Consider the following 13416-nt stretch of genomic DNA (forward strand, 5'->3'; position numbering starts at 1 on the left):
AATTGAAATTATATGTTTAATTGAAGGTACAATAATCCATTAACGTTTAATGCGTGATTAGTTCATATATTTCGCACACACAATGGGAATCCCAAGCGAAAACGTAAAATAGTTTAGATCTGCTCTCATGGGTTAATAAAGTTGCATTTGTAAGAGCAAAAATAATCTATTCTCCAGCTAGAATATTCTAGATATTAGAGGTTCTTGATCTAACAAATACTTATATGATACAAAGTTAGATTCAGAACTATAGGGGTTGTTGCGAGACCTCTAAAGAGGAGCCAGCCACATTATTGTTTTTTTATTCTCTAAAAGATTTCACAGAAATAACAACAATTGTATAATTCAAGACTGTTTTCACTAAAGTGTGTGGTGTAAGTGCCAACTAATTATATTTGTATGGTTTCCCGGATCCAATGAGTCTAAATATAACCTTCGAAGTAACATTCTTTTAGCGATACAGGCCTCCAACCTATTGCGTTCGGCCACAACTCCTGGGACCTAGGGTCCTACTTATGGTAGCTGCTGAAAGGAATTCAATAAAAGTAATCGCCTCCAGTTCTTCAGACGCTCTTCACGTGTTCTATTACAGTTCAATTATGTATTCGACTAAAACTACTTAATGCTTGACCACTACATGGTCGTATTTTGTTGAGTCAAAGGGATAAGAGTCACTTTTCTTCAAATGCTTCTAACAGGATAAATAAATATTCAAAATAATAATATGGAAAAGTGTATTCCAATCAAATAGACACACCCTTTGACATCTGACTTAAAAAATAAGAGTAAACTAGGATATCCTTCTTTGAACACTAAATTTCTAAGTATTGTGAGACAAATACAATTATGTTTCACAATGGATATATTTTTAAAACGTTTAAATGACATTAAGAACTTTATTTAGTGTTACAGTAGCACCCTACTGATGAAATCAAATGTTGTTGAAATTATGTTGAAATTAAAGTAAAAAGGTATATACTCTTACACATATGAATATATAGTAATTCTACATGAACATTAATTTTTATGATTTAGGACTAGTCTAGGACGCGTTCACTCAGAATTAAAGCTCCTAATTCAGCTTCTAACTATGCCATTTGATATAAATTAAATGTGAATTAGATATTAGGTTAAGTACATAGTTTCTAGTCTTATCGGGGCTGGCCTAGAGTCCTTAAGGAATAGCTGATGTCTTACTTGGAATTCGGGATACAAGCTTCAGCGGACGTAATACACGAAAAGATCGCAACATACGCAGGTCAACGTCAATATTGGCCTCAGCAAATATCGTCATGGCTCTGTTATCACGGTTTTGGGAAGCCATTTATAATACAGGAAAGGGTTATTAATAACGATTTGTGGTACGATTTCGCCTCTTAAGTTTTTAGCCGAAGCTTTCTGATAGCCCTTCTGATAAGATATGTTGGATACTACATCAATAGGTGTAACCTGCTCTTAAATTTGCCGCTTAAAATAGTTATTATATTATTTTGTAAAACTATAGGCTTAATCCTATGATAAAAAAAATAAATAGTGATGCCTCCAATAAGTCAGCATCATTGATTCATCAAAATCAGGATTTACACGTGAGTTTGAGTTTGGAATAGTATAAGCTTGCACTGCGTGCTCAAATCAATAGGAATCGAGTTAAAAACGAAACTGTGCTGTTAAATAATAATTGTAAGTAAGGATTCATATTATTTACCCCGTCACTACAACGAAAAAATCCATGATGTTCCAAATATTCCTGAGATAGGAGTGTTTATGCAGAACAAGCCCTAAGGCGAGGATCTTGAGCGATGCTTCTACACAGAAAATGCATAAAAAATAGGCCTCCGTTTTTTCCTATCGTGTCGAGGTACAGACAGAGACAAAATCCGATTAGATGCACTCAACAGGGGTTTAGGGGATAACCGGGGCGAGGTCTTACCAATTTTTGAGCCAATACTGTCTTGTCGCCCCCGGGCAAGTGCTCCTCCAGCGCCAACACAACACAGTTGGCTATGATTGTCAATAACACAGCGTATTCAAAGGGCGGCCATTCTATGATGAATCGTGTGTACTTCCTAATTGGGTTATCCTCGGTAAGGATGAATAACGACGTCGGACCACCACCTGGTGGGTTCTCCTCTTTTTTTGGGCCACCCATTCTATCAGCTAAGCGATGGGCTCCCTTTCGACCCAAGTGCCCCCCGCCTAAGAAGTCCTGTTGATGCTCTGCTAGCACTACTTCCTGAGCCGCTTCCAACCTGAATAGAAGATGGGAAATGTGTTAGAGACCATTACGCCACACATCCTGTCAATGAATGCGCCACATTGACACTTAAGCTTAAAAATATATGTTTTAAAAATGCTCGGTCCGTTTATGCACAGCAATCGATTCAACTTCATTTCATAAAATTATCAATCTTAAAATTAACATTTAAACTTCATAAAATAAAAGGACATACATGTTCGATGTTTTTTTAATTATTTAAATATGATAGAGGTCACAAAACTATTGGGTCAAGTTTTGGCTACTTAACATATCAAAAATAAATCTAAAAATTCCTTTCATTCCCTACATTATGCCATTAGTTTTATCGCATATGGCATAAATAGTATTATTAACCGTAAGCATACAGCCCCGAAAAATGGCCACATATTGTCACATACGAGCACCCAAAACATAATTTTTAAATGAATGTATTGTTACGCGCCAACCCAAATGTAAAATTTATTTTTATTCAACATAATAGTAATATACATACTGTAAGTCTTACGTACGGGAAAGCTTAAAAGTATGCCACACTTTTTCGAAATCATTTGTGTACCTAGTAGAGGTGGGCATGGGCTGAATTTTTCGACACGGCCCAACACGACACGACAGCGAAGTTTGCCAACACGGCCCAACACGAAAAATAATATTTACATTATTTTTTTCTCTCGAAATTTCTAGAAAATACAAAATTTTTAATGCTTCTTGTTTTGTCGTGTTTTGGAAGGTCGGCACGAAAACGCATGCACGCGTGTTAAATTTTAATTTTCAACACGAACACACGTGGCCACGTGTGCGCACGCGTGCCACGACGAAAACATGCCCATGCCCACCTCTAGTACCTAGTAACCCTTAAATTACAATTAGGATATTGGCCATGGCTATCTATAATTTCTATAAAGCTTTACTAAACAAGCTGAACCTGGAATAGATACGTTTTGAACATAGAAACAGTTTTAGGTAGCCATGACTTTTTGAAAATATGAGATTAAAAACTCCATTTTAATTGACGAAAATCATGTTTAACCACCTATAATAAATTCAATACAAATATTTCGATTTTTCCCTTAAGTCCAAAATTAAAACATGGTATGATCTACTGATTTCAATAGGAAAATAAAAATCTTCCATAGGAAAATGTTTGGGGAAATATCATAGAAGCACAAAAATAAATTTAGAAAATCGGAGATTTCAATTTTGGATGAGTATTCCAAAGATATGGTAACTGTGGATGACATTTTTTAATTTTAGTCGGTACACATACATTTCAAAAATAATACGTACTAAAAACAATGATGGTCATAGCCATTACACGGCCTACATAATTCAATACATGGTAAAATTTGATCAATTTCTTCCCTTAGGTGTACCGCGGAAACTGTGGGTGATAGAACCAATTTTTTTTCAGGACTTTGTTCAGGAGAGCCTAAATGTTAGGGAGCAGGTAAAATGATGCGTGGACATTTATACGTGGAAAAAATAAAATTCAAATTAGTTTCTGTTGATTTCAAAACAATATTTATGTATTTATTTGTTTAATTAAAGCACCATTAAAACCGTAATTTTAGATCTCAATAACAAATATCTACATGCGTTTTTACACGATCTATTCCTATTCTATTTAAAAAAAATCCCCAAAAATCCGTCAAAAGACACACGTGATAAAATTATTTTTTGCACATAAAAATGTGCAATGCAGTTAAAGTAAAGTAAATAAACTATACATATATATTTTGGATCAGGATCACCTCCTGAGTCGATATAACCATGATCGTCTGTCTGTTTCTGCGCGTTTTTAAGCTATCGACTTCAAACTTTGCTCACATTCTTCTTTCCTTTGCACGCAGTATATAAGTCGGAGTATCTATCGCAGTATCTATATTCTAAAGCTGCTGTATTAACTGATTGATCGGGATTGCTAGGGTCGGAAATGACCGAAAATTCGAATTTTTAAAGAGATTTGGGGCTTTTTCAAACATTTTTTTATTAATATCATTAAATCATTTAACAGTGATGGATGATTTGTAGGGAAATGATTTAATAATTCTCATAAGGATCGGCCAACTATATACGATCCGATATATATATCTTATAATATAGCGGCTACTTCACTGCAAGGGTATACCATCTTCGGCACCGCCCGAAGCTAGCTTTCCTCGCTTTTGCTCAAAAACTCCGAGATTTCTTCAGCTCTGACACAGCCTATTCCGCCTACAAATTTTCAGCTGAATGACTCAGCTGTGATTCAGCTCTGATTGATATTCCTATGAAATATGGTGTTTATAAATTGTCAGGCCATTGAGTTTCGGGCCCAAATTTTGAATGCTTTATAATTAAAAGAAGCCAGTTAGTTGAAAAAAAAAATTAACTCATAAAATAAATGAAGATATAAATAAAAGACCATCTTTCTGCACCGATAGAACTTTAAATATTGTTTATTAGACATTTGGAAAATGTAATCATACAAGGTGTCAACCCTAATAAGAGATTTTTAAAAGTGTTCATGACTTGACTAAAAAGCTTTAATGACACCATTGGAATTTCCGTTGGAATAATTTTGAAATCCATTCATCCGAGACAAATTGGAGATATCACGTCATGAGGTGGTTTCTTATTTCTTCAAACAATTGTTATCGCTGAAACCAACTAATTTCTGCTTTAGTGTTTTTTTAATGATTTTGGATTTATTTCAACACACCAAAAAGCGTATTTTTTTTGCGTATTTAAAATTAAAACGAACATTGGTGTAACTTTTTAGTGCAAAATATACATAAGTCTTCGTATCTTTTTTTTTAACGGTGCTTTTTGAGTTCTAATAGATCTCAGAGTATTTTACAGTCTCTCCATTTTTTTCGATCAGATAGTAAATAATTTATATAAACATAGCAAATTCAGTTACATAAAATAGTTTTAGCTACAGTTACACTGTGTACAGACAGCTACAGACAGCCAGAGACCCGAAAGCTTTGGCATTTTTACCCGAATCCAATTTCTGAAGCAGCTTTATGAGAAGGCAAGCAATTATACTTAATGGATTTTGAATCTTGATAGGCTTCCAAGCATTTCAAGATTTGTATCATGCATTCATTTAATTTTACAATAGAGTTAGGTCCAACTCAAAAGGACATGACTTTAACCGACGCCTATCGTTATATTCATAAACATCCTTTTTGTGGTCAAATATAGATTTGTATAGTTTATATTATTTCTGAACCCTACATGCAATATTTACCTTAAAAATTAATTCCAAATGGCGCACTTGTGATGGAGGCTACTTTTAAGTACCCAATAGAAAGTCATATTTGCATACACCACATTTGCAGTCTTTGTAAGAACGATAAAACACGTTTCTTCACGGTGATCTTATTGGTTTGAATTGTCCAAAACCAAACAAATTTCTTATTTTTTCATTAAATCATTTCATCATTATCATCATTTCATTTTATTATGTAAATTTCTAAAAACAAAAAAAAAAAATGAAAAACATATAACTGAAGTTTTGAAAATAAATTTCTTTGGACCTTTACCACCATTAAAATAAATATAAAATTAATTCCTTCGTCTAAATAACACCATAAATAATATTTATATTTAATTATAAATACTTTGGTTCACACTTTTTAAAAATAAATAATACACAAAACAATGACAACTAAAATAATTAACTGGTATTTTTTAATTAATTGCCTAGCTAATAGTGCCTCGAATAAGGCGTTTTTAAAACTATTTAGTCTCAATATTTAATATCTCTGCTGACTATCAGCATTCTTGCGAAATGAACTATTGAGAATAATTTATTAATTTTATTATTATCTTTTTTCTTATGTGATCATATATGACACGATAAGAATATATGTAAATAAATATATGTGTTTTGAAATAAAACGCATAAATTAGAGAGAGCAATCGTCGTTTTTTATTCTATTTGATATTTTTACTTTTATTTTATTATTTGTGTCTCGATCTTAGTAGCTTCCGGCTGTCAAAGCTTATTGCACATAAGCCCTTGTAGTTAATTGGCGGTTTCCATTCTATTTACTGCAAATACCGAATTTGGTCGATTTCTTTGGCCATTTTGATCTTATATGACTTTAGTCTCAAGCTTCTCTGCTGCTTTTGGGTATTGTCAGACGATCCTAATAAACAACGATTTCGTACAACGAACTGGTTTATCAAAAATAAATCCGATTTTCCAGTTATGTGACAGCTATCATATAGGCTGTAGTCGCCCGATCTCAACTTATTTATGTACATACTGTGTGCAAAGTTTGAAGTTCCAAAACAGGCTTTAAGGCTTCAAAACTGAGAGAATCGTTCGTTCATTGTTCATAAAAACATACTTTTTGATACCTTTACTTTTAACTATATTAATAATAATTAAATATTATTGGCAATACAATTTTACTTATATTTTAAACTATTTTCAGATAAATTTTTTGTAAACAATTTTAAAACTAAATAATTTCTTATGCAAAATGCAATCAAAATGAATAAAAATAAAACTTACGGTACAACTTTTCAAATGTGCCAAAATTGATCGCTTTAACATAAAAGATCCTAGGCTTCTTAGTCTTTTTATTGAAAATGTTTTTAAAAAATAGATATAAATAATGTTGTTTTAGAATGAAAATAAAGATTTGTTAGCACCTTTATTAATATGTATATATAATATATATATTTTAATAGATATCGTGTGATAATAATCATATTTCTCTGTAAAACAGATGTCCAAATAATTTCATATTCTTACAAAAATCATAAAAAATAGCCTTGTTTTTTCAGTTAAACTCAATTCGTAGTGCTACCATTCGACGCAAATTGATATTTATTTTTAGTTGGCAATTGGTATCGAAGCTGCGGCATAAACTGATCTCACATATCGGAACAGAGAGATATAAAGTAACAACACCTACCGTCACTATTTCCAATTTCTGATACTTTTGTAACGACCGCTCGGCCATAATTATCTTACACAAGGTGAACCACAATACGCATTGGTCGGGAGTGACACGCCGTCCGCATGGCACGACAGCGGCAACTGGACATTTATTTTGGGAGGCCAATTATACCAGGTCACTGCTACTTTAGTATTCTACGGTGTTGGCAGTGGGAGACAGGAGCCGCTCCTTTCGGAGGATTCGGAAGTGGCCTTGCCGCGCGTTCAGTGTTGCATCCGCTCGCGCACACATACACTTTGGATCATCTACGAAGTCGATATTTTTTTTTGTGAATTTTTAGCTATTTTTACGTATATTCTCGGCACTATGAGCTGACACTCATTTATTCCTTATTCTTTGTAATAATTATCGTAGCATTACTGTATTTTGGCTCTTGTAAACAGAAACAACACAAAATTAAATGGCACTCTTAGATGTATGTACATATGTACATATGTATGGCATTTATTTAAATCACTATTTTTTTTTTTGACACTATTTTTGCGCGGCGTACTTTAAAGGGGTTGACACAGAAATACATACATACATATGTAGTAGGAGTAGGCCCTATTTCACAGATAATTGATAATTATAACTAAAATGAAGCTAATGAGAATCTTGTTGGAAGAAGCTCCCCATTCCACCACCCTTCCCATTCAGTAGTAGCGATGATGTCGGGTCAATTCGGTTCATGACCTATTGAAAAAACATTCACGCATATGCACATGTATGTACAAACATATGTACATACATAATTATGTATGCATGTATGTACGCAAGAGAACAAGTATTGGGCAAAGTTAGTTCTGGCTGAAGTTCTTTTATACTCCCTACATAGACTCGTGTACTTGTACGCCTCGAGATCAGCTAAGGACGGATGTATGTATGAATGTTTTTGGCCTATTGGTATAACATTCCGTTACTGAAACACGCCATGAATGAAAAAGTTAGGGGTTGAAATCGAGAGAGGCTAGCTCTCGGCCTGGCACAAAAAAAAGCCGCCGAAAAAGCTTTGCGGCCGTCGTGGTGAGTTGTGGAACGGTGAAATTTCGAAATCCCTGGAAACCCTCTTGCTCTTTGCGCTCTTCTTCTCACTTTTCACTCTCTCTCTCCCTTGCGCGTAGGGGGCGAAAATTGTAAAAACGGTCATGTTTACCTTTCCTCGTATGCTGGAAAGGTGGTGTTCATGTAGGGCCTGTAGAAATATCTACAATTATGTTTCAGAAATTGTAGCTATCGCTTTTCAATCGCCGTCCCAGTCGCCGCGGCAATTTCCATTTTTACATACAACCGTTCATCCGTACTACCCTACAGCACGTTCCTGAACAGACTGCAAACCGTAACCGGTTCCAAAAATTAGTAGATTACATCGATAACGATAACACTTGGAACCATATCCTAAATCCTGGGTTTGCTCCCGAAAGTCGCCTGGCATTACATTTCACATGATGGGCAGTAGGCAGGAGTTTTATCCGAGCACTAATAGGGCTCATTGCTTTTGTGACGTTACCACACAATGATTTTTGCCTTTTTGATGACTATGTTTTGTGTGTTGATGATGATGTCGGGGCACAAATCTGCATACACGTACATACATACATACATGTACATATAATTTTGGCGTAGTTTTTGGCCGTTATTGGGCGACAAACGGACCAACGAACTAGTAATTGCCAAAAATAAACAGCAAAAATGACACCATCTCTTGCAGTCTCTTTTACATTGTCTCTCTTGGCTGTCGCTCCTTCTCCCTCTGTTTCGTTGTGGGCCGCCCATCTCTTTTATTTCCATTTCACGTGTTTCCAAAAAACGTTGCCTACATTTGTGGGCTTGGTACCAAATGTACCAAAGGATACGATTAAATTGGTTCATTTGTACTGGAAGGATGTGCTGTTTAAATCAAACACTGGCCGATATTGACCGATTTTCTATCAGGGTTCCGACACGTCATGGTTAATGGGATTATGCGGTTTCTGTTACGCTCAGAAATCCGTCCCAAGTGCGGACAACTCAATTTTCGCTTCCGCGAGGCATTCAAGAAGAGCACACCATTTGTGTTTGTATTTGAATTCGGGTTCAAATTCTGTGCTTGTGTAAGTGAGCCAAGCACGACTTTTAAATGTTTGTGGGCCAAAGAAATCACATACCTCTGCACTGTACATGGCTATATATGTGTTTATGCACAAGTGTGTGTGGTCTATTCAAATATTTTTAACTTACACGCCATACTGGGCACGGAAGTCCTAGGCGTGTGTCGTGTGTGATGGGCTCTGCAGCTGTTATACGATTCATTCACCTTCCTACGCGTGTAAGCCCAACTAAACATGGTACCAATGCCGCATTGCTTATACCCTAACTGTCGCACCACCTCCACCCTACTCCGTACACCTTTCACCGTTCACCATTTACCGTTCTCCGCACCACCGACGCAATATTGCGCCCGTTGTGCTACCGACCCGCTGACCCAATCCCAGCTTACGCACACACACGCCGAATAGCTTTCGTGGCATATACGTATGTATGTATGTATGTCATATGTATATGCGTGCAAGAGTGTGTTAGTGCGCGCTGGTGCGTTTTAATATTTTTTTTTCCCCTTTTTTTTTGGGTCTTAGAAACGAACGACAAATCAACAATTAACATAGGGACTGGGAATATGTACATGGATCTGACTAAAAGGCCAGGTGAGTGGAAGGAAATTTATCTCGACAAGAAGAAATTGAAGATTTTCGGGGCGCACATTCCGGATAAGTCAATTTTATTCGTTCAACGTTGTACTTGTCGCCATTGTCGCCGTTTTCCCGTTTCACTCCGAATGAATTTCTTAGGGGATTCAACGTTTTTCAGTTTTTCACCAGGCGACCCGATTTTTGATGCCACACAGCACAAGCTCAGAAGTTTCCAAATGTCGAATTTTCACAGCGCTGCCTCACTACGCGTTTCATTGCAAATCTTTAACATTCTGGAACGTCAGAATTGGACACTGATTTGCTTTTTTCAGCATTAAATTCTTCAAATTTTAGGAAAAATAAAAAACAAAAACCGCTTGTGCGAAAGCTTCCAACGAATTTGTCTCACCAGTTGGACAAGACATTAACTCGGCGACTTTGTATCACACATTACCACATCGGTTCACACAGACAGGAGGCCACACGCCGGGGCAGAGAGCAGCGCGACTTTGGCAACAGCAGCCCTGCGCTCTACGTCCGCCCAAAAGTTCCCTTCGAAAGCTTTAGCTCGCAGGTCCGCCGAGGCGTAGGTGCAACAAGGACAATCAAAGTTCGCTTTGTAACCCCGTTACAAATGGCCAAAAGCTTGAGCAGTAAGCTCCGGGGAGGGAAATTCAAAATGCATGCTTTTATAGCAAAATTATTCTCCTCTTGCCCTCCGCATCTTACGAAAATCTAATTTAGAAACCAAAGGATAGATTTTTACTGTGGGATTTATGTAACTTAAATTTAAATTTTATAAATTCCTCGATTTAAATTTAAATACTACATACTAAAACATTTTAGAGATGAGCTTTTCGTTGCAGGATTTGTCATCGTTAAGGCGTACTATCGCGATAGGTGGAACCAGATCCGATTTCTTTATTTATTGTATATGGTACCGTTATTTATTGTAATCTCAAACAAAACCACACTAAACAATTATTTTAGAGATCAGCTTTTAGGTGCAGGATTTTTCATCGTTAAGGCGTACTATCGCACCGATTTCGTTATTTATTGTATAAGTTACCGTTATTATTTGTAATCTTAAACGAAACCCCACTAAAAAATCTATAATTGAGATGAAAAACTGGGATATATCCTAAAGGGGTTTTAAAATCCTTAAGGGGGCAGGATGGTTTCAGAGGCTGAAAAAAAAAACAGATTTTTGCGTTTTTCATTTGCGTTTCATTTCTGAGTGAATATATTTATTCAATTTTTTTACACGATAAATGACTATATTTGGAGAGTATCTAGGAATTTTTATTTTTAGGAAATAGTTATTATTATCCCCCCGAAAACGTCACAAAATGGATTTTGTATATATGTAAAAAAAAGAACAAAAAACTCCCAAATTCAAAACTTTTTTTGTCCATCATTGTACAACACTTAGTATATTTCCGTGCAATTAGATATGTAAATTAAAACGCTGCAAATTTTTGTTGATTCGTGGAGGAAGTTTGCATACATTTTTCCAAGGTGGTGGCGTTTAAAACTCAGGTTTTAGACAATACTTTTCTTTCAAAATTTATATTTAAATAGTCTAAGTATATGTTACTAAATAATACAAATTTGACAGTTCTATCTATTTCCCGGAGTCAGAAGCAAATACAAATTTGACAGTCAGAAGCAAATGCCTCAAAAGACAGAAAGAAGCAAATGCCTCAAAACAGGCCGCCACCCGTTGGCCCCCGATGGTCCCCTTAAATCTTATTCATTATTTAAAAAATTTTTTTTTTGTCGCTTTCCCTTAGGCGGGTGAAACTTTCGATGGATTATATTTTTAGCTAACTGATCCAATAGAGATCGGGAGTCAGGATGCATGAACTTTGGCTAAGCCCGAGTTCAAGGTTCAATTCAATTGGCTCAAAATTGGCGAAGCTATGACCATTTTGTGCACGCATTTTTAGTGGCCTTTATTAAGTTTTCAAAACTTTAAAGCGTTTTCTTCCCAACTCATTTTTTTTAAGCCTGTGATCATCATTGCTTCATTACCACTGGATCGATATTTTTCTAAATTTGGAACACAAATTCTTCACAATTTATAAATTCATTAAATATTTGCGCAAAATTCTTTAAATGTCTTACTTTATTATTCAATTTATTCCCATAAATATATTGGGCATTTCGGCAATTCATTTCTGATTTGATGGCTTCTTCGTTTAAGGGAGCCTGCTTTAGAGGCTTCAAAAAAACGTTGTTTTTTCCCTAAATCTCTTCATAAACTATCCAAGAATATGTCTCTAAAATTTCAGAAAAAAATTCGGAATATTTACGGAAATACCGAAGAAATTAGGAATATTTACGGAAATACAGAAAAAGTAGTGAGCAAGCGTCGATCAGGTATCAGGTGAACGGAAACTGACACGCGATTTCTCGGATTTTTATTTTGATGATTTTTTAAATTGGCAGGCAAGATCGGAAAAAAAGTAAACGTTTTATCGAAACAATCAAAATACGTTGAATTTAGGATTTAATTATATTCTAGGTGAACCTAAAATACCTTAAAAAAGAATACCGTAAGAAAGTTAATATTAACCAGATTTTTAAACAATCTAAAGTGAAAATGATTTTTTTTTTAATGTCAGAAAAAATTTTGAATTTTTACTTTTTGTTGAATTTTCTTGGTTCACCTAGGAATTACACCATTGAAAATTAAAAATGTATGTTTTATGTTTCAGGCGCCTCCGTAGACTTTGTAAAACATGAAGAATATATTATGTATGATGATAAAAAAATTTAAGAAGACTCTTGCAAAATATAAGAATAAACCCTACAATTTTCATTTTAATCAGACATTTCTTTCCTTCCCAAAAAATATCTCGAAAATATTCATTTTTTTGACGCCTCTAAAGCAGGCTCCCCCCTTAACACACATTTTAAATATATGCAGCACATTATAATCCAGGGTCGATAACCCTAAGCAGTATACGAAAAGTTTTTGAAACTGCCGAAGAACTCTAATGATAAAGTGCTATGCAACAAATCCAACAATTGAATTCAAATTCAAAGTCAAGGAAAAAGTTTTAACTGAAGCTTTAATTATTTTATTTCATTAAATTCTAAATTAATGAATTTAATAAATGAGTTAGTTTAAATAAATGAGTTTCAATATTACAATATTAATTTTGATATGCGTATTATGTTTTGTGCTTTGTATAATAATACAAAAATAAACCTTATTGAAATCACTTTTTGGGGTAACAAAGTGAAAAACGCGCTACGTTATACAGAAAAACTCTGTTCCAAATTTGAATAAATTAATGCAGGGCCACTTTAAATAAGAAATTGAAAACATATAAAATGAAATGGTGTTATCTAAAAAATTTTCCCTCCCTAGTATGAATTGACACACTATATCAACTAGGCTCGAGAAACATATTTTTCTGGGAAATCAAATCGAACTTGAGGAATTACAGAAAACGTTTCTTTCAAGGCTCATTGCTCATACGATATGATATCCTTGTAAGATCCAATTGAACATTTTATAATTTCAACACGTATACATACTTAC

At 34.9% G+C, this 13416-nt stretch overlaps 1 protein-coding gene across 24 annotated transcripts in view; it reads right to left on the reverse strand.

The window, feature by feature from the left end:
- The window catches only part of LOC6504257 (voltage-dependent calcium channel type A subunit alpha-1), a 54431-nt gene that overhangs the window by 40758 nt on the left and 257 nt on the right, over window positions 1–13416 (reverse strand). For 5 of the 24 annotated variants that reach the window (XM_032452960.2, XM_032452959.2, XM_032452957.2 and 2 more), the window contains exons 1-4: window positions 9857–10400; window positions 7171–7587; window positions 1931–2249; window positions 1706–1845 (exon numbers count right to left, since the gene is read on the reverse strand). In XM_032452960.2, the coding sequence (XP_032308851.1) occupies window positions 1706–1845; window positions 1931–2149 (359 nt within the window). In that variant the 5' untranslated portion in view covers window positions 2150–2249; window positions 7171–7587; window positions 9857–10400. Of the gene's footprint in view, window positions 1–1197; window positions 1299–1705; window positions 1846–1930; window positions 2250–7170; window positions 7588–9856; window positions 10586–13416 lie in introns of those variants that run through there. The other 19 variants (XM_014903731.3, XM_032452965.2, XM_001967332.4 and 16 more) reach the window with 10 other exon arrangements.

This window comes from Drosophila ananassae, chromosome XR (genome assembly GCF_017639315.1).
Source record: "Drosophila ananassae strain 14024-0371.13 chromosome XR, ASM1763931v2, whole genome shotgun sequence".
Taxonomy (NCBI): Eukaryota; Metazoa; Arthropoda; class Insecta; order Diptera; family Drosophilidae; genus Drosophila; species Drosophila ananassae.